The sequence below is a fragment of the Pelophylax lessonae genome, assembly GCF_965119305.1.
Source record: "Pelophylax lessonae genome assembly, chromosome: 4".
Taxonomy (NCBI): Eukaryota; Metazoa; Chordata; class Amphibia; order Anura; family Ranidae; genus Pelophylax; species Pelophylax lessonae.
In genome coordinates, this window is record NC_138771.1 from 237245778 (window position 1) to 237267671 (window position 21894).

At 39.8% G+C, this 21894-nt stretch overlaps 1 protein-coding gene across 1 annotated transcript in view; it reads left to right on the forward strand.

The window, feature by feature from the left end:
* IMMP2L (inner mitochondrial membrane peptidase subunit 2) overlaps nucleotides 1-21894 on the forward strand; it is a gene marked incomplete at its 3' end in the record, with an annotated part of 1518208 nt that overhangs the window by 1023951 nt on the left and 472363 nt on the right. Inside the window, exon 4 of the mRNA XM_082255169.1 lies at nucleotides 6554-6619. Coding sequence (XP_082111295.1) covers nucleotides 6554-6619 — 66 coding nt within the window. The remainder of the gene's footprint in view (nucleotides 1-6553; nucleotides 6620-21894) is intronic.

The following is a 21894-nucleotide window of genomic DNA, read 5'->3' on the forward strand; positions in this document are numbered from 1 at the left end:
CATAGGTACATCATGCGACAATTCTAAGATCTTGGTTCGCATAGTAGGGGGTATGTATAATTTATCATTGTAGTAGAGGAAGCCTTCTGCGTCAGTAGTTAGTTGTGGTGGAGGTGAATCCAACCCTATGCTGTGCAAAATCTCCTCTTTCAGTGAGCGAACGACTCCGATAATACGTTCAAGTGGTATTATAGGAACTGAGGGAACCTCAGTGCAATCTTTCTCGGCTAGTCGTGAGAGTGCATCCGCTTTTTTATTTTTGTCTGCGGGCGTGTAAGTTACTAAAAAATTAAATCTCAGAAAGAATAACGACCACCGTACCTGCCGGTGGGAAAGAGTTCTATTAGTCTGAAGGTATTTGGAGGTTTTTGTGATCAGTATATATCAGAATTGGCAATTGAGTGCCCTCAAGTAGATGTCTCCAATTCTCTAATGCCAGTTTTATGGCTAATAACTCCTTCTCACCTACTGGGTAGTTCACCTCGGGGCTACTTAATGACTTTGAAAAGAAAGCAACTGGGTGAAGAGGTGAGGTGTTTGTTGGTCGTTGTGAGAGAACTGCTCCTACTGCCATATTAGACGCATCTACCTCCAAGATGTATTGAAGGGATGGGTCTGGATGGCATAGTATGGGGGCAGTAGTAAAGCTTGATTTCAGCAGAGAGAATGCTCCATTTGCTTCCTTTGACCAATTAAATGGTCTCTTCGTGCTTGTAAGTTGTGTGAGAGGTTTCACAATCGCAGAGAAGTTTTTAATGAATTTCCTATAGTAATTAGAGAATCCTAGGAACCTTTGTAATGCTTTGCGAGTGGTTGGCACAGGCCAATCCAGAATGCAGGATATTTTGCTCATGTCCATTTTGATTCCACTTTTAGATATAATATATCCTAGGAATAGTACCTCCTCTTTATGAAAGAGACATTTCTTTGATTTAACATATAAGTTATGTGCAAGTAGTCTTGACAACACAAGTCTCACATGTTTTATGTGCTCAGGTAAGGAATGAGAATAGATAAGTATATCGTCCAAATATACTACCACACAAACATCAAGCAAGTCTCAGAATATCTCGTTTATAAAACGTTGGAAGGCTGCAGGGGCATTACATAGCCCAAATGGCATTACAAGGTACTCAAACAGTCCGTATCTGGTTCTGAATGCCGTCTTCCATTCATCCCCTTTACGGATTCGAATTAAATTGTATGCCCCTTTTAGGTCCAATTTTGAAAAGAAAGAAGCCCCACGCACCTGTTCGATAAGTTCAGGAATAAGAGGTAAAGGATAACGATCCTTTATTGTGATGGCATTTAATTGTCTGAAATCAATGATAGGCCTAAGGCTAGAGTCCTTATTGCGGACAAAGAAAAGCCCAGCAGCAGTGGAGGAAGTAGAAGGTCGGATGAATCCTTTTGCCAAGTTTTCATCCAGATACTCTTTAAGGTGAGAGAGTTCATCCTGTGAGAGAGGATATACATGTCCGTAAGGCAACTTGCTATTAGGGAGCAGATCGATACAACAATCATAGTCCCTGTGAGGAGGTAACATTTGAGCGTTTTTCTCGAGGAAAACCTCCGATAAATCTTGATAACACTTAGGAATAATGTCATCTGGCAGTACAGACAGGATCCTATCATGTGTGGGGAGGTTACACGTCGTCTTGCAATAGTGAGAAGAGAAGGCTAACGTTCTTGTTTTCCAATCGATGATTGGTTGATGTATGTGTAACCAGGGAAGTCCCAAAATGATTGGAAAATGTGGCGAAGTTAATACATCAAAGGTGGTGGTCTCCACATGAGACTCGTCAGCAGTTACAAGAAGTGCCTGTGTCTGACTGGTGATAGGACCAGAGGATAAAGGTGTACCGTTAATAAAATTAACGGAGACAGGTTTGGGTTTTGAAACAATAGGTATTTTATTAAGGAGACAAAACAAATGTCAATGTAGTTTCCACAAGATCCTGTGTCAATCATAGCCTTGGTGGTGATCCTAGTTTGGTCCGACTGCAATGTTAATTGAACAGCAAAGATGTTCGGTTTTCCTCCTGGCACGTTCAGAAAGGGTCAGAGGTGGACGTATCATTCCTACTTCCATAGGAGTAGGGTCAGCAGGCAACATCCGAGAAGGACTGGAAAATGGTGAGCCCATCTTCTCAGCCTTTCTTTCTCGTAGTCGTCTGTCAATATTGATACTGGTCTGGATCAGTTCCTCTAGAGTGCCAGGTAAATCCGCTCGGGCGAGCTCGTCTTTAACGGCCTCAGATAGGCCGAGTCTAAACTGCGTTCGCAAAGATGTGTCGTTCCACCCTGAATCAGGGGACCATCTTTTAAAATTCGCCACGAAATCTTCAACAGGTCTCCTTCCTTGTTTTAGGGCCCGTAACTGGGTGTCAGCGGTACTCTGCTTATTGGGGTCTTCATATAAAGTAGCAAGTTGTGCTAGAAATAAGGGATAAGAATTAAGGAGTGGATCATCCTTTCCAAAGAGAGCATCTGCCCAGGCCCGGGGTTCACCCGTTAAATAGGAGATGATGGTACAAACCTTAATTTGGTCAGTGGTGTAGGTTAGAGGTTTTAACAAGAAAAACAATTGACATGCGTTTTTAAATTCACGGAATTTGCTCCGATCACCAGAAAACACTATAGGAGGGTTTATCTTAGGCTCACGGGGCTGAGCAGCAGGAGGCTGTGTGAGACGGCCAAGCTGCTGTCTCAAGGTTTGATTGTCATTTTTTACCTCTGTAAGTGCATGGATCAATGCATCTACTTGTTGTTTTAATTGTAGTACATGAGTGGATAATTCTGCTGAATCCATATTTTTTTAAAGGCTCGTTCAATCTGTAACGTTCATGCGTTTTTGTTTGCGGATGGATTTACAGCTGCAGAATTATTACACTCAGTAGCCTTGTAGAGAATGTGTTGAACAACATATCCAACTCTCAGGACTTCATCACCGTGTACAGCCTGTTATATACTATATATTAATAGATGTTTAATGGAGGGATAGAGTATATGAGGATATATAGATGAGAGACAGGCTATTGTATGGTGAGAACTAGAAGTAGTATAGGAGAGTTGCAGGTGATGGTAAGCAGATAGGTTCTGATGTCAAGTATAGTGCAGATGGTAAGAGGACACAGATGGAGTATACTTTAGACAGAGTAACCTAGTGCAAGGATAGTTCAAGGTAGTCCCAAGAGCTGACAGTCTTATGCAGATGATAGTGAGTAGATAGATACAGATAGTCTTGGTAATTGCAGTAGATGACAGTAGGAGATTGGTTAGTAAGAATCCCCTGCGGGGTACTTATCACTTAGATAGTTTAGGAAATACAATGTCCAGAGGAGAGGGGTGATCCCGTAGCGGGATACGGATCACCAGCGAGGTTTCCGGCTTAGTTCAACAAGGAAGGTATGTCAGCAGCTCCGACTTCTCAGGCGTAGGTGCGATGAACATGTGGGTTCGAACGAGCGATGAGTGAGAGCAAACCGGCGATTGAAATAGCCGCTCATAGCGGCGCTCGGCAGTGATGTCATCCGGTCTTAAAGGTGTATGCGTCCTTTGTATATACAAGATGGGACGCAAAGAGAGGAGAAATATAGGAACAAGGGTACCATAGGTACCGGAACATTACAATAACCATCCTAGCAGTAGTAGAGTATCTTCATAGAGTCATAATTAACAACAACAAAATAGAAATTCCTATATTAGCCTAATTCTGCAACAGAGGCTGTGTTGATAGGTCTGATGAACTCCAAATTATGTAAAGAGAATGGAGGAGTAGTACAGAGCAATCCTCATTTTCTCTAGAATTCACAAGTCTGCAACAAACACGGTTAGATTTATATCTCATGTCTGCGCTAGGCAAATAGAAATGGACACACATTGATCAAACAGTCCCACTTAAAGGCTCGGCTCACTTATTTTCTTTTTTTCTAAAAACGCTCCCCTAAAAATTTCTCCCATATGTACTAATATATCACTAATGTACCTCAGTAGCAGAAAAAACACAAACTTTCTTTGATTACCTTAGCTCTTTCTGTATTTCTTAGAAAGCGTCATCACATCCTGACAGATGTAGGACAGAGAAACCAGTAAGGCACAGGATGGACCCTGGGAAGGTAGCCCCCCCCCCATGTTTAGGATCTGGGGTTTGGTATGGTTTAGGGAACGGGGCCACCTGCTCACCCCCACCTTTTCTTAGCCATCCAGGCTGCATGCTCAAATTAGGGTATTGTATGGAATATGGGGGGGGTCATGCATTTTTTCTAGATTTTTTTTGTGAAGTTCGCCAATTTTTTTTTTTCATGGGTCTAGTACAAATTTTGGAGGGGGGCCTCACACTGTTTACATTAAGCCATCAGTTGGGAATCCCAGCTGACAGCTGAATGTGCCGGGATGTGATGAGTCATTGGTTGTTAGGATGTCAGCAAGTTCCAGCTACCTAACAATCAGGAGGAAGCTGTCAAATTTAGCAGTAGTAATAATACTACTGCTAAATGCTTTGCTTCATGCTGCAGCTAGAGGTTAATTTGGCCCAAAATCCATTCATTCGGTCATTCGTACAAGACTATTTATAGACCATACACAGTTGAAGAAGTCACCCTAATTTGTATTTGTTCTGCTGATCAAATGTTCTTAGCCTATAGTGTTAGGCTATTTTCTCTAAGGGTGAATAGTAACTCTCATGATCAAGTGTTCTTATAACAATTTTTCTTTGTAGAACTAAATGTTAGGAAATGTTACATTTTCCTTTTGAAAGGGAAGAAAGAAAGAAAAAAAGAAAGAAACTATTACACACCTATTACAAACAATATTGGTAATGTTTGTTGTGCTTACATGAATGTTTAGACATTCAAAAGTGATTTTCTTTAAAAAATAATAGACCCCTTATGCTGTGATTATTATAGATATGTATATCCCAATAATTACCGTTACTTTTCAAGTATCAGGAAAAATAGCTGTATCTCATTATTGGTTGTTTTTAATTCCTTCTTTCTTTCAAAAGGATTCTCAATTTAAGGTGACTATTGTGCTTGGACTTTTTATCTCTTTTTTTTTTTACCCCAATAGACACTTCTAACCTCTATCTTTATAGCCTAACCCTTTACACTAGCATTTACTACTCAAGTCTGTCAAGAAAAAAAGTTGTATTTTAAAAAATATTTATATTTCATTGTACTTTGTATGTGGATTTTAGAATCATTTTAGAGTTGTATAAAACCTGAAGAAGTGATCAAAAGCTTGCATCTTTAATAACTTAAGTAAGCCAATAAAGAGTATCATATAAACTCAAAGCTTTCTGCACATATTAATCCTAAAGTTCAAAAAGTGTTTGCATGACTGTAATATTGCAACTTTTAATAAAAATATGTTTGCCCCAATAGTATTAACCTAGTGATTGACAGGCTGACATCTTGTCTTTTCGGAGGTTGCTGTCATGTTTAAGGGATTTGATACATCATGTGTCATTCAATGGGATGCCTTTGGAAAGTGCAATTTTAATGGTCATCATTAAACTACACAGATGTGTAAAAAGAAAAAAGAACTACATTTCATAATATATTTTGTACCTCTGAGAATACTGGTGTGCTTTCTGTAATACGAAGGGTATGTTCCATTTATGGCACTGACCCAAGTAGCGCAGATGTGCATTAGCAGAAATAACTAGTAGAAATCATTATCAATTAGTCCCCAATCACATCTGCATGTTTCAGCTGCTTTGCGTGTGCATTGCTTTGGAAAAAGTCCTGCTTGCTGAAACTTCAATGTGGTTTATAGCAAAACATACAATACACAGAGTTCATTAGTAACATAAGTAAAATGCACTTCACACATGCACCACCAATGCACCTAAAACATGACTTTACAGCAAGGTGGATGCCACTTTTGTTTGCTGGTTCATTAATTTGGTTTCCTGACTCAGCTTTGTGGATATTGTAAATTACTATGTAACCTCTCACATCCAGCTTGACAAATGGACAGTCGGTAAGCAGGACAAACACTGAATTAGCATCATTACCTCTGTCAAATACGTCCTGTTACATATAACTAGTATTTGAATTACTGACAAACATAAAATCAAAAGGCACTGTTCATTATTGTCTGAACGTATAACCCTTTAAGTTTTGTATTTTCAATTGTTCACTGGTATTTAGTTATCTAACAATAAAAAGACTTTGCACATTTTGTTAAATTGGATATTATTATGATATGACGGTAATTACCTCTGTGTGTATTATATAAAATATTATTAATAAATGTACCTGGAGAGCAGCTGAATGTTTCTAGGAAATGCATGGTTGTGTTCATGGCTATCCCTTATATTAACAGGAAATTGATTTCTGTAATTAAATTGGACTCTAGTTTTTCAGTAATGATACCTTAATCTATGATCATCATAATAATTGGGCATCACACCAAAATTGGACTAATACAATGTCAACAGTAGACTGAAAAAACTGTTTGAATATCGTCTGTCTTATAGAGCATTTCTTCATTTTCCCCAACATGCCATTAATCATTGCTAACATAATCATATCCCTTTTTTTCTTAGGTCTCCAAAGAACCCTGAACAGAAGATTATAAAACGAGTGATTGGTCTGGAAGGAGATATTGTAAAGTAAGTCTTAATCTAAAGATTGATTCTGCTATTCAAAAATGTGTCATATGTATTGCAGGCATGTTTATTATGTATAAGATTTTATTGAATGTGGACTTTCCCATTATAAATTTGTACTTTGTGCAAATTTTGTTTTAGATTTCTTTTAGTTGGTGGACAAAGTCCAGCATAAAACCCTTTTTTAACGCTACTATTAGGCTTTCAGGATATTTGACTTTGAGTATAAATAAACCTTAAATTTATATTTTTCTATGATTTTGTGAGCTGCCTGTGGCTAATGTATAATAGTTAAAAAAAAGAAAATCCTCGTTGTTTGGAAGTAGAAATCTAGCACTGTTCCATCATGGTCCTCTAGGCTGGTTCTGGTTTCTGCCACCACATATCCTCTCAAATTATGACAGTATCCCATAATGCACTAAGCTCCCTGTGGACTCCAAACTGCGAGTTCTGTCACTCTTGTCCACTTCCTTGCTTCCACATAGAGAGCTACTCATATGCACATTGTCACCCTAGGCAGAATCACCAAGTAAACATACACAGCAGTTTAGATATACAGTAAATGTATATATATACAGTAGATGAGATCTGCTTGATGTAAAACAAATCTTATCAATATGTATCAATGCTATAAAAACCTTGTTTCTTCGTACTCCTAACAATTATATACACTCACAGGCCACTTTATTAGGTACACCTGTTCAATTGTTTGGTAACACAAATTGCTAATCAGCCAATCGCATGGCAGGAACTCAATACATTAGACATCTAGACATGGTAAAGACGACTTGCTGATGTTCATACCGAGCAGCAGAATGAGGAAGAAAGGGGATTTAAGTGACTTTAAACATGGCATGGTTGATAGTGCCAGATGGGCTGGTATTTAAAAAACTGCTGATCTACTGGGATTTTCATTCACGACCATGTCTAGTTTTTATCGAAAATTGTCCGAAAAAGAAAAAATATCCAGTGAGTGGCAGTAGTTTGGATGAAAATGCCTTGTTGTGGTCAGAAGAGAATGGGATGACTGGTTCAAGATGATAGAAAGGTAACTGTAACTCAAATAACCACTTGTTACAACCAAGGTATGCAGAATCCTATCTCTGAATGCACAACACATCAAACCTGGAAGCAGATGGGTAAAAGCAGCAGAAGACCACACTGGACGCCACTCCTGTCAGCTAAGAACAGGAAATTGAGGCTATAATCCACACAGGCTCACCAAAGTTGGACAATGGAAGATTAAAAAAACGTTGCCTGGTCTGATAAGTCTCAGTTTCAGTTGCAACATTCATATGGTAGAGTCAGAATTTGGCGTAAAAAACATGAAAACAATATTACTAAAGTATAGCTTGCAGTATAAATTGCCACTTCTCTGGCTCCTGGACTAATATGCAGACAGCTAACTGTCCCTAGATATACCTTTAACACTCTTCTCACGTTACGCAGGAGCATTGAATCCCAGGAACTCTGATAGCAAAATGTTGACACTTTTTTATAGCAGCATTGAGATGTGACAAAACAGGTAATACACTGACCAACACTTATCTATTGTGAATGCACTTAAAAAAAATATGGAATTATTTTCTTTTTCATGCTTTTTCCTGCTTTGTTTGTCACAATTTCTAATATGCAAAACACACAGAACTTATACCCACACTAGCTCAAAATAATTTCTTTCCCTTAGTCAAATTTATTTTTCTTCAAATTATTTCAGCAGTCTTGTGCTTTCTTAAGTACTCATTCCTAGCAATCAATCACTTCTACCGCCATGTTATGCATTGCTGGTGTCCTCCACTGTTGTTTTGAATTCCCTTGCTGATAATGCAATAGTAAAAACGGAATCCCTACACTACGATCCAGTTTGACACTAATGATGGATGAAGTTAATGGGCAATGTGATCTAAGTCAACCATAAGCATGTATAAACAAGCCTTGGTCATTGTTTGCCCTTTCCTACAAGCCAATTTAAATAAACTTCTTTATGCTTCTCGCCACATAATTCTAAATACATAGAGAAATCTAATTCTCAAAATATACACTGTTTAGCTCTCCCTAAATGTTCAACTGCCTTTACTTAGTGTTTATTTTGAGGTAATTGGGTACATCTAGCTAATCATGTTTTGAGAATTCAATTTGGCTGTGATCATTTATTTATTAATAATATTGAACCAATAATATTCACTATTACCTAACTAATCCTAACTAGTCACCTGTGCAAGACCAAGAAACTTCTACAAGCATGTTTGGGATAGGGGATGGGAAGAGAGAAATCTTGCCACAACCTACAATTTCTAATGCCAACTGTTTCCTTTTCTTGAAAATCTTTCTGGGGCTTTATTACCTGAAGGGATAATAGTACCTCCTTACTTTTACTGTAAACCAGAACCTCAGGTTTACCACAAATATCTTTGGGAAAGCTCTGTATGTTCATATGGACAGAATATGCCTTTAGATCCAGCAGCCCTGGCCAGACATATTGTAATTGTACAAGGTACCAGTAAAAGACTTGGAGAATTGTTTGTGGTATGTGCACTATCCTGTCTGTGCTCACTTGGTGCAAACCCTCTAAGTTAAAACTTGAAGGAGCAGTTCTTGGTAACTACAGTATCCAAATTCAACGAGGGGGTGGGGGTTTTTTTCTCTAGATAGTAAGAGTAGGTTTTGCCTCGTCCCTATTTTGAACAAGAAAATGGGGTGTTTGGTGTCTCAGGCCAAGGTAGTGGGACTTTTAGGGCAAGTAATAATATTACTACAAGTAAAAGTAAAAAAATGTGCTCCATCGTATGCGAACATTTTTCTAGGAGCCTGGGAAACGGAATTCCTGGCAGAAGAAAAAAATAACATCTTTGTAAACAATATATTACTGTGGCAGCGATTTCTGGACGACATCTTCATTATCTGGTCAGGACCAGAGAAGTTAATTAAGGAGTGTCTTAAAACGATGAACAATAACACCTATAACATGTTCTTTACACTCAATTATGATAGAAACAAAATTGCGTTTCTAGACACGTGGATATTAAAAGAACCCAATGGAACCATCAAAACGACCCTTTATCGTAAGGAAACAGCAGGAAATTCAATCCTACATGCGTCAAGTTTCCACCCAATATCTTTAAAAAAAGCAATTCCGTATAGCCAATTTTTAAGGCTAAAGAGGAATTGCACCAAAGATGATGACTATCAGAAAGAAGCCAACCTCCTAACAGGAAGATTATTGGAAAGAGGATGCTCCAAAACCACACTTAGAAAAGCCTTTAATAAGGTCAAACAGCAAGAGAGGCAAGAAATACTCTTTAAATCTAAAGAGGCACACACAAATAAGGAACAAGGGGAAAAAACCCGCATTATTTTGCGGTTTACAAACGAACATCAGAAAATCAAACAAATTCTTCAAAAGCACTGGACAATCCTAAACGAAGATCCTGTGGTAAAACATTTTGTGACAGACAACCCGTTGGTCACCTATAGAAAGGCCGGCTCCCTTAAACAAAATCTAACACACAGCGAATTCAAAGAAAAAAGGAAGGACCCTTGCAGAGATAAGGGCACATACCCCTGCGGCACTTGTGCGCAGTGCAAAGTAATTAAAAAATGCACAGATACCATCCTCCCAAACGGTGAGAAATTTACACCCCGCCACTATGTAAATTGCAAGACTAAGGGGGTCGTGTACCTTATGAGGTGCGAATGCGGGTCATATTATGTTGGCAAAACCAAACAGGAAATGGGCAAAAGAATCAACAAGCACATACAAAGTATGGAAATATGTAATTTCCATTTACCACTTGGTAGGCACGCCAAGTATATCCACAACAATAAAATGCCAAAAGTGACATTCATCGCTTTAGAGAGAATACACATACCACAGCGCGGAGGCGATTGGAACAAAAAGCTTCTCCAAATGGAGATGCGATGGATTAGACGTCTGAATGCCACCAAATACCCTGGATTAAATGAAACGGAAAGTTTTAGACCATTCCTTGAAGGCTTTGCCTCTGGGAAAACGGACTAAAATTAAATATGATACCTGAAATGAGGATTGTCCTTAAAGTAGCAACTTATAGCTTTAAAATTCCAATTCTAAACCATCCATCCCCCCATTTATTTATTTGTAAAATTGTGATAGAAACTTCCCCCACTTAACTAATTAGTGACCATACCTTTAAAATCATCTTGGAAACAAATCCCAGATATAAACATCTTTTCTGGTATGTCAGACTTTGGGACATATCCGACACATCCCCCACGGGAACATCATTTCCCTTTGGATATGCTCTTTTATTATTTATTTATATTTTTTTCTGCTGTTAAAACTATGATCTACGCAAAAATTATGTACACATGAATTAATAATTTAATATTACATATATTGTTGCATGTATATTGTGTAATGTATACTTTGCTTCAAAACAGACATCCTGATCCTCATGAGCTTGCTCCCGGCACGGTAAGCCCCTGCCCCTATCGAGGACAGGGGCAATTGTGACATGGAAGGGCTAAACATCATGCCTCTGACCACGGCCAGACAACTCCATGTCTCACACTCCGTGTCGGCGGCCGCTTTCCCTGCCCGACAGGCTCGTACTGCGTGCGCAACACCCAGGCGCCTGCGCAGTACGGGACCATTACGTCACGGACAAGGAAGAGCTGCATACGTGCGGCGCCTTCTGCGCATGCGCGAGCAGCGTTAAAAGGCCGGGGAGCCGGCGTCTCCCTTCACATCCCTCCTAGCGAGGGAACAGGAGAGACACGGACCGCTGCGGTGGAGAAATTCCTACCATACCTTACCACATCTGCTCAAATGTAAGTCTTTAAATGGACCTCATGGATCCATAAGCCTTCAAAGTCACCTTTAATAAAATACCCACCACTGACCACCAATGTATATAATAGGAATTATATTATTTATAATTCCTTTAGAATGGCATATTGAAGCAAGGCTGCAAATCTACTCGCGGCATTGGAATCTTCCATCCTGCAATCCACCAAATGTAAGTTGGTGCAGGCGGATATAAAATTCTGCATAAATAAATAAATACTACTATTGTGAAAAAACCCTCCTTACATACATATATATATACATTATGACTTTTTAGAAAAGGATCACGCAGGACTTTGCTGGATTACCATCAAGCCACCATATATGAACACCTATATTGAATGCGTGAGTAAATGGTAATTATTGAATAACTTCAGGCTATCAATATCCAAAATAAAAAATAATACTTACACCCACATATCCTTCCAGACAGAGGTACCCCACGACTCCTTGTAGCAGGCTCAGAGGACACAGAGATTGGTCTATTGAAGCAAGGTCCCATAGTGTATGTACTTCAAATATTCTATACCAAAACTCCAGTATTTCTCTACATGAATATTTACAATAACAGATATGTTATTGATTTTATATATTTCAGCTGGGTGACAAAAATCTTTGAGAAAGGCTTAAAGAAAGCCGAAACGCGTCAGAATGAGGGATAAACTCTGTGAACTACTACTTCCTGGACTACACAGGAAACACAGAGATTATTATCCCTAATTTTGTCACAAACTATCACATATGTCACAGATTCCCTCGAATCGTTTTTCTTTTTCTATCTTTATCACATTGGGCCTATACCCAAAACACATATCTCCACCTTATTGGAATGTATGTATATATTATTATGCTTTAAGTACAACGGAATAAATCCGATATTATTTTTTTACTTTTACTTGTAGTAATATTATTACTTGCCCTAAAAGTCCCACTACCTTGGCCTGAGACACCAAACACCCCATTTACAGTATCCAAATTCTGCCTCCTGAATTTTTACTATCAGGCTCTGGGCTAAACTTAGATAAACCAGTCATTGGAGACAGAACCATAATTTAACATTTCACTGTAGTTTTGGCTAGAACATATTTCAGAACTGCCGTTGCAATAGGCCCCACTGGACAATAGGGGTGTTCAACTTTATCTAATGAAATAGCATCTTAAAGAATTTTGTTGACTGCATTACTCTCTTATAAGAGATAGATATATAGACAAATGTACACATTAGTATTTATATACTGAATGACATTATTAAATTGACCAGAATACACTCATTGTTATGATAGTTGCCCTTGAATATAATTGCCCATGCGGCTCCTTCCCAGTCATTCTTTTTTTTAAATTCTACTATTTATAAAACTCAGAAAGATGTGCAAAAAAAAAAAACACAACACACAGTACAGGACATGTTGCAGACATACAGTGGGCATATTAGCAGATACAGGCCATACAGATAAGGGATATTATAAACAATAAAACATTGCACATTAATGTCCTTTAGTTTGTCAATGAGATGATTTTTATGTCATTTGGTCCTCTGTATCTGTGGAGATCATGGGAAGGGAGGAGGGGTGGTTGACAAAGAGAACATAACTCTAGGTTCTTTTCTTCACTTGTAAGGAAGAAGAGGGGGAGGTTGAGACTTAGAATCAGGTGCTTGAGGACACTTGGCCCATAGTAGAACGTAAAACATTTTTTGTCTATTAGACACAGGCGGACTTGCAGCATGGTACAATAGAAAATAAATAATTACAGTGTATTAAGAGCAGGTTTTATTAAAACTTACATAAACAAATAGCAAGGAATACATGATTGCAATGATACATGCAAGTGATGAAATGCATTATACGATGGTACAGTTGGATCACACCACATATTGTAGTAATGAAAAATGAGAGCTGACTTGTAAACTATGATAGAACAATACATTATTTTGGAACAACTAGCAAAGATTACATAATAAAAAATCAGACACATGATTGTCGAAAAGAAAATGCATCCTTAAATCTTGACGTGGAATATGTTCCACTTCCTCAGGAGCAGATGCATTATTTATTACTGTAAAAAAATAAATATATAAACAACATTGGAGTCTAGGGTTGAGCGAACACGGACTGTATTATTCGTGTTCGTACCGAATAATTGGATTTTTGTTACCCGAACACGGACACGAACACTTTACTGTATATTCGGGTAAAAATCCGTGTTCGGTCGTTTTATTTCCGGGTTTTGCATGCTTTGGCGCGCTTTTCATGGCGGGCTTTCAACAGCCAATCAACAAGCGTTTAACTGGTGTGCCTAAACCATCCCAGCCATGCCTACAAATGTATCAGTAGCTGTGATTGGCCATCTGAAGCATGTGACCAAGTCTTTATAAGTTCGAGGCAGCGCCGCTGCGGCGTCATTCTGCTGTTTAGTTCAGGGAGAGAGCACACATCAACGTGCTGGCTGCTGATTAGGGACAGACAGGAAACAAAAACCATTTGTGTCCGGATAGAATTGAGGGACAGGTCAGAGTATGTTAGGCAGGGCGAGTTGTAGGCATTTTAGGGAGAGAGTTTGCTGATTTTTAGGGACAGTGCGTTTTACAAACTACAATCAACATTGCTGTGTGGGGTGGGGTTTGCAGTCCCGATCTACGATCTTATCAATCCTGTTAGGGACAGAGTCTGCTGATTTTTAGGGTCAGTGTGTTCTACAAACTACAATCGACATTGCTGTGTGGGGTGGGGTTTGCAGTACCGATCTACGATCTTATCAATCCTGTTAGGGACAGAGTCTGCTGATTTTTAGGGTCAGTGTGTTCTACAAACTACAATCAACATTGCTGTGTGGGGTGGGGTTTGCAGTCCCGATCTACGATCTTATCAATCCTGTTAGGGACAGAGTCTGCTGATTTTTATGGTCAGTGTGTTCTACAAACTACAATCGACATTGCTGTGTGGGGTGGGGTTTGCAGTCCTGATCTACGATCTTATCAATCCTGTTAGGGACAGAGTCTGCTGATTTTTAGGGTCAGTGTGTTCTACAAACTACAATTGACATTGCTGTGTGGGGTGGGGTTTGCAGTCCCGATCTACGATCTTATCAATCCTGTTAGGGACAGAGTCTGCTGATTTTTAGGGTCAGACAGTGCGTTCTACAAACTACAATCGATATTGCTGTGTGTGGGGGGGGGGGGTTTGCAGTCCCGATCTACGATCTTATCAATCCTGTTAGGGACAGAGTCTGCTGATTTTTAGGGTCAGACAGTGCGTTCTACAAACTACAATCGATATTGCTGTGTGGGGGGGGGGGGTTTGCAGTCACCCGATCTACGATCTTATCAATCCTGTTAGGGACAGAGTCTGCTGATTTTTAGGGTCAGACAGTGTGTTCTACAAACTACAATCGATATTGCTGTGTGGGGTGGGATAGGAGATAGGCAGGTGTCAGTGGTCCACATCCATTTTGCTGTGTGTGGGCTGCAGTGAACACAATCTTTTTGGGGTGCAGTGAACACAATCTTTTTGGGGTACAGTGAACACAATCTTTTTGGGGTGCAGTGAACACAATCTTTTTGGGGTACAGTGAACCCAATCTTTTTGGGGTGCAGTGAACACAATCTTTTTGGGGTGCAGTGAACACAATCTTTTTTGCCCACTGAGGAGGAGGGAGAAAAGTATTTTTCTATCAGGCACTGTGTGCAGCATTTTTCCTTCAGCTGTGCTGTGCTGAATGACTGATCATACACTGCTGTGTTCAGTTCACATGTGCTAATATTGAGTGGTTTCAAAAATCATACACTTTTTTCTATTCCACTATTCAATATACAGCCTTGGGTTAAAAAAAATTAAATTGTGGCCTGCAGCAGAGCTGAATGATATTTGGGGTTTTTGGGGTTCATCTCATACTTCTGAAGATTTGAGGGTGCTGCCTGTTCCAAACTCCTCCTACTCCTCATCCAGCCTTTTAGGGGTACAAACAATAGTAATTGGGGCCTAGTGTGGTTGTGTACATGTGATATACATACACTTTTTTTGATCATATTTTCTATTCCGCTATTTAATCAAAACCTTTGGGGATCAGTTAAATTGCGGGATAGTCTGTGTTGGTACGTGTGAGATCCACCTTTCCAAGTTTTTGGGGTTCATCTCATACTTCTGAAGATTTGAGGGTGCTGCCTGTTCCAAACTCCTCCTACTCCTCATCCTGCCTTTAGGGGTACAAACGATAGTAATTGGGGCCTAGTGTGGTTCTGTACGTGTGAGATACATACACTTTTTTTGATCATATTTCCTATTCCGCTATTCAATAAAAACCTTTGGGGATCAATTAAATTTTGGGATAGTCTGTGTTGGTACGTGTGAGATCCACCTTTCCAAGTTTTTGGGGTTCATCTCATACTTCTGAAGATTTGAGGGTGCTGCCTGTTCCAAACTCCTCCTACTCCTCATCCTGCCTTTAGGGGTACAAACAATAGTAATTGGGGCCTAGTGTGCTTCTGTACGTGTGAGATACATACACTTTTTTTGATCATATTTAATATTCCGCTATTCAATAAAAACCTTTGGGGATCAATTAAATTGTGGGATAGTCTGTGTTGGTACGTGTGAGATCCACCTTTCCAAGTTTTTGGGGTTCATCTCATACTTCTGAAGATTTGAGGGTGCTGCCTGTTCCATACTCCTCCTACTCCTCATCCAGCCTTTTAGGGGTACAAACAATAGTAATTGGGGCCTAGTGTGGTTGTGTACATGTGATATACATACACTTTTTTTGATCATATTTTCTATTCCGCTATTTAATCAAAACCTTTGGGGATCAGTTAAATTGCGGGATAGTCTGTGTTGGTACGTGTGAGATCCACCTTTCCAAGTTTTTGGGGTTCATCTCATACTTCTGAAGATTTGAGGGTGCTGCCTGTTCCAAACTCCTCCTACTCCTCATCCTGCCTTTAGGGGTACAAACAATAGTAATTGGGGCCTAGTGTGCTTCTGTACGTGTGAGATACATACACTTTTTTTGATCATATTTAATATTCCGCTATTCAATAAAAACCTTTGGGGATCAATTAAATTGTGGGATAGTCTGTGTTGGTACGTGTGAGATCCACCTTTCCAAGTTTTTGGGGTTCATCTCATACTTCTGAAGATTTGAGGGTGCTGCCTGTTCCATACTCCTCCTACTCCTCATCCAGCCTTTTAGGGGTACAAACAATAGTAATTGGGGCCTAGTGTGGTTGTGTACATGTGATATACATACACTTTTTTTGATCATATTTTCTATTCCGCTATTTAATCAAAACCTTTGGGGATCAGTTAAATTGCGGGATAGTCTGTGTTGGTACGTGTGAGATCCACCTTTCCAAGTTTTTGGGGTTCATCTCATACTTCTGAAGATTTGAGGGTGCTGCCTGTTCCATACTCCTCCTACTCCTCATCCAGCCTTTTAGGGGTACAAACAATAGTAATTGGGGCCTAGTGTGGTTGTGTACGTGTGATATACATACACTTTTTTTGATCATATTTTCTATTCCGCTATTTAATCAAAACCTTTGGGGATCAGTTAAATTGCGGGATAGTCTGTGTTGGTACGTGTGAGATCCACCTTTCCAAGTTTTTGGGGTTCATCTCATACTTCTGAAGATTTGAGGGTGCTGCCTGTTCCAAACTCCTCCTACTCCTCATCCTGCCTTTAGGGGTACAAACAATAGTAATTGGGGCCTAGTGTGCTTCTGTACGTGTGAGATACATACACTTTTTTTGATCATATTTCCTATTCCGCTATTCAATAAAAACCTTTGGGGATCAATTAAATTTTGGGATAGTCTGTGTTGGTACGTGTGAGATCCACCTTTCCAAGTTTTTGGGGTTCATCTCATACTTCTGAAGATTTGAGGGTGCTGCCTGTTCCAAACTCCTCCTACTCCTCATCCTGCCTTTAGGGGTACAAACAATAGTAATTGGGGCCTAGTGTGCTTCTGTACGTGTGAGATACATACACTTTTTTTGATCATATTTAATATTCCGCTATTCAATAAAAACCTTTGGGGATCAATTAAATTGTGGGATAGTCTGTGTTGGTACGTGTGAGATCCACCTTTCCAAGTTTTTGGGGTTCATCTCATACTTCTGAAGATTTGAGGGTGCTGCCTGTTCCATACTCCTCCTACTCCTCATCCAGCCTTTTAGGGGTACAAACAATAGTAATTGGGGCCTAGTGTGGTTGTGTACATGTGATATACATACACTTTTTTTGATCATATTTTCTATTCCGCTATTTAATCAAAACCTTTGGGGATCAGTTAAATTGCGGGATAGTCTGTGTTGGTACGTGTGAGATCCACCTTTCCAAGTTTTTGGGGTTCATCTCATACTTCTGAAGATTTGAGGGTGCTGCCTGTTCCATACTCCTCCTGCTCCTCATCCAGCCTTTTAGGGGTACAAACAATAGTAATTGGGGCCTAGTGTGGTTGTGTACATGTGATATACATACACTTTTTTTGATCATATTTTCTATTCCGCTATTTAATCAAAACCTTTGGGGATCAGTTAAATTGCGGGATAGTCTGTGTTGGTACGTGTGAGATCCACCTTTCCAAGTTTTTGGGGTTCATCTCATACTTCTGAAGATTTGAGGGTGCTGCCTGTTCCAAACTCCTCCTACTCCTCATCCTGCCTTTAGGGGTACAAACAATAGTAATTGGGGCCTAGTGTGCTTCTGTACGTGTGAGATACATACACTTTTTTTGATCATATTTCCTATTCCGCTATTTAATCAAAACCTTTGGGTATAAACAATTAAATTGCGTGATAGTCTGTGTCGGTACGTGTGAGATACGTGAGGGTGCTTCAGTCTGCCTCATGCCTGTTCCGAACTCCTCCTACATGTGAGATACACCTTTTTAAATTTGTTTGGCGCATCTCTTTCTACCGCCGAGGATTGCAGGGCGCTTCAGTTTGCCTCCTGTTCCCAACTCCTCCTACTCGTATATACGCAAAGAGAGGAGAAATATAGGAACAAGGGTACCATAGGTACCGGAACATTACAGTACCCCCCCCTTAAGGCCGGCTCCGGAAGGCCTCTAGAACTGTTTTTTCCGGATATTTCGAGTGGAAATTGCGAATCAGTCTAGGGGCATGGATATCGGAGGTATCCAGCCAGGTGTCATCTTGGGGCCCATAATTCTTCCATCGTACAAGATACTGGAGTCTTCTTCTATTGAAACGGGAATCCAAAATTTCTTTTATCTCAAATTCTTCTCCACCCTCCACTTGTACAGGAGGTGGAGGTGAGATAGTAGGCCTTATTCCTTGGTTAGGAACATGGGGCTTCAGTAGAGACACATGGAAGACAGGATGTATCTTGAGGTCTACTGGCAATGTGAGTTGTACTGCAGCTTTTCCAATAAGCTTCTCTATTGGAAAAGGTCCCAGAAATAGAGGTCCAAGTTTTTTACTAGGGATCTTTAGTCTCAGATTTTTTGTAGAAAGTCAAACAAGATCCCCAATGGCATATTGGGGAGAGGGTTTCCTACGGAGGTCGTAGTATTTTTTTTGTTGGCTATGAGCATGAGATATTGTATTGTTGAGTAATCCCAGAGAATCCTTTATCTGGGCAAGATAATCAGATGCTACTGGATTACTTGATGGTAAGATACGTGGAGGAAGGAGTGTGGGATGAAACCCATAATTCAGGTAAAACGGACTTTGCTTAGTAGTGCTATGAGTAGCGTTGTTATAGGCGAATTCCGCCAGTGGGAGGAGATCTGCCCAATCGTCCTGTAGATACGAAGTATAGCAACGCAGGTACTGTTCAATGCACTGGTTAACTCTCTCTGTCTGTCCGTTGGTCTGAGGGTGGTAGGCAGAAGTAAGGTTACGCTCTATTCGCAGTATCTGACATAGAGCTAGCCAAAATTTTGAGATGAATTGTGAACCACGGTCAGACAGCAGTGTTTTTGGAATACCATGTAACTTAAAGACATGTTTCACAAGTAATTCTGCTGTTTGTTTGGATGAAGGTAGTTTTCGGATAGGGGTGAAATGTGCCATCTTGGTCAGATGGTCCACTGATACCAAGATGGTGTTGAATCCTTTGGAAGGTGGTAGTTTCACTATGAAATCCAAGGATACCACTTGCCACGGAACATGGGGTATCGGTAAACTACAAAGTAATCCTGATGGTTTCGTGTTGTCAATTTTAGACCTTGCACAGATATCACAAGATGAAACGAACTTTTTTACGGTTGTCTTCATGTCTGGCCACCAAAATTGCCTAGTGAGTAGATTGAGAGTTTTAGTCATACCCATATGTCCTGCCATAGGTACATCATGCGACAATTCTAAGATCTTGGTTCGCATAGTAGGGGGTATGTATAATTTATCGTTGTAGTAGAGGAAGCCTTCTGCGTCAGTAGTTAGTTGTGGTGGAGGTGAATCCAACCCTATGCTGTGCAAAATCTCCTCCTTCAGTGAGCGAACGACTCCGATAATACGTTCAAGTGGTATTATAGGAACTGAGGGAACCTCAGTGCAATCTTTCTCGGCTAGTCGTGAGAGTGCATCTGCTTTTTTATTTTTGTCTGCGGGCATGTAAGTTACTAAAAAATTAAATCTCAGAAAGAATAACGACCACCGTACCTGCCGGTGGGAAAGAGTTCTATTAGTCTGAAGGTATTGGAGGTTTTTGTGATCAGTATATATCAGAATTGGCAATTGAGTGCCCTCAAGTAGATGTCTCCAATTCTCTAATGCCAGTTTTATGGCTAATAACTCCTTCTCACCTACTGGGTAGTTCACCTCGGGGCTACTTAATGACTTTGAAAAGAAAGCAACTGGGTGAAGAGGTGAGGTGTTTGTTGGTCGTTGTGAGAGAACTGCTCCTACTGCCATATTAGACGCATCTACCTCCAAGATGTATTGAAGGGATGGGTCTGGATGGCATAGTATGGGGGCAGTAGTAAAGCTTGATTTCAGCAGAGAGAATGCTCCATTTGCTTCCTTTGACCAATTAAATGGTCTCTTCGTGCTTGTAAGTTGTGTGAGAGGTTTCACAATCGCAGAGAAGTTTTTAATGAATTTCCTATAGTAATTAGAGAATCCTAGGAACCTTTGTAATGCTTTGCGAGTGGTTGGCACAGGCCAATCCAGAATGCAGGATATTTTGCTCATGTCCATTTTGATTCCACTTTTAGATATAATATATCCTAGGAATAGTACCTCCTCTTTATGAAAGAGACATTTCTTTGATTTAACATATAAGTTATGTGCAAGTAGTCTTGACAACACAAGTCTCACATGTTTTATGTGCTCAGGTAAGGAATGAGAATAGATAAGTATATCGTCCAAATATACTACCACACAAACATCAAGCAAGTCTCGGAATATCTCGTTTATAAAATGTTGGAAGGCTGCGGGGGCATTACATAGCCCAAATGGCATTACAAGGTACTCAAACAGTCCGTATCTGGTTCTGAATGCCGTCTTCCATTCATCCCCTTTACGGATTGGAATTAAATTGTATGCCCCTTTTAGGTCCAATTTTGAAAAGAAAGAAGCCCCACGCACCTGTTCGATAAGTTCAGGAATAAGAGGTAAAGGATAACGATCCTTTATTGTGATGGCATTTAATTGTCTGAAATCAATGATAGGCCTAAGGCTAGAGTCCTTATTGCGGACAAAGAAAAACCCAGCAGCAGTGGAGGAAGTAGAAGGTCGGATGAATCCTTTTGCCAAGTTTTCATCCAGATACTCTTTAAGGTGAGAGAGTTCATCCTGTGAGAGAGGATATACATGTCCGTAAGGCAACTTGCTATTAGGGAGCAGATCGATACAACAATCATAGTCCCTGTGAGGAGGTAACATTTGAGCGTTTTTCTCGAGGAAAACCTCCGATAAATCTTGATAACACTTAGGAATAATGTCATCTGGCAGTACAGACAGGATCCAATTGTTGTGGAATTTCCTCAGGTACAAAATACCTGTTAGTCAGTGATACCAAATCAGATAATATATATATATATATATAATGAGATCAGAATAAGACTCAAGATGGCTGAATCAAAAATGACCTGTTTTATTACAGAATTGCTGGAGTTTAAATATACTCAGAAATGGGTTTGTCATTACAATCTGACGTACGAGAAATGGGCTGTTATTAACATCTTTTGTCCAATTAAGGTTAACAATTAATTATAGCAAGCATTGTGATTATTTATATTTGTGATTATTTGTCATAGAGGGAATTTCCTTCGGTGACGCTCATCAGAAGATTCCGAAGGGGTTTTTAGATGATATTGTTAGCTTCTGGTGGTCAAGTTGTCCAGACAGTCCAGACAAAGTTCCCCTTATGACAGGTAGTTGCGGGTAGCTTCAGCTGATATATATATTTTTAGCTTTATGCAAGCTCAATGACATGTGTAAAGAAATAAAGAGAAATGAGATTAATTAACTCATACAGTTTGTTTAAGTCA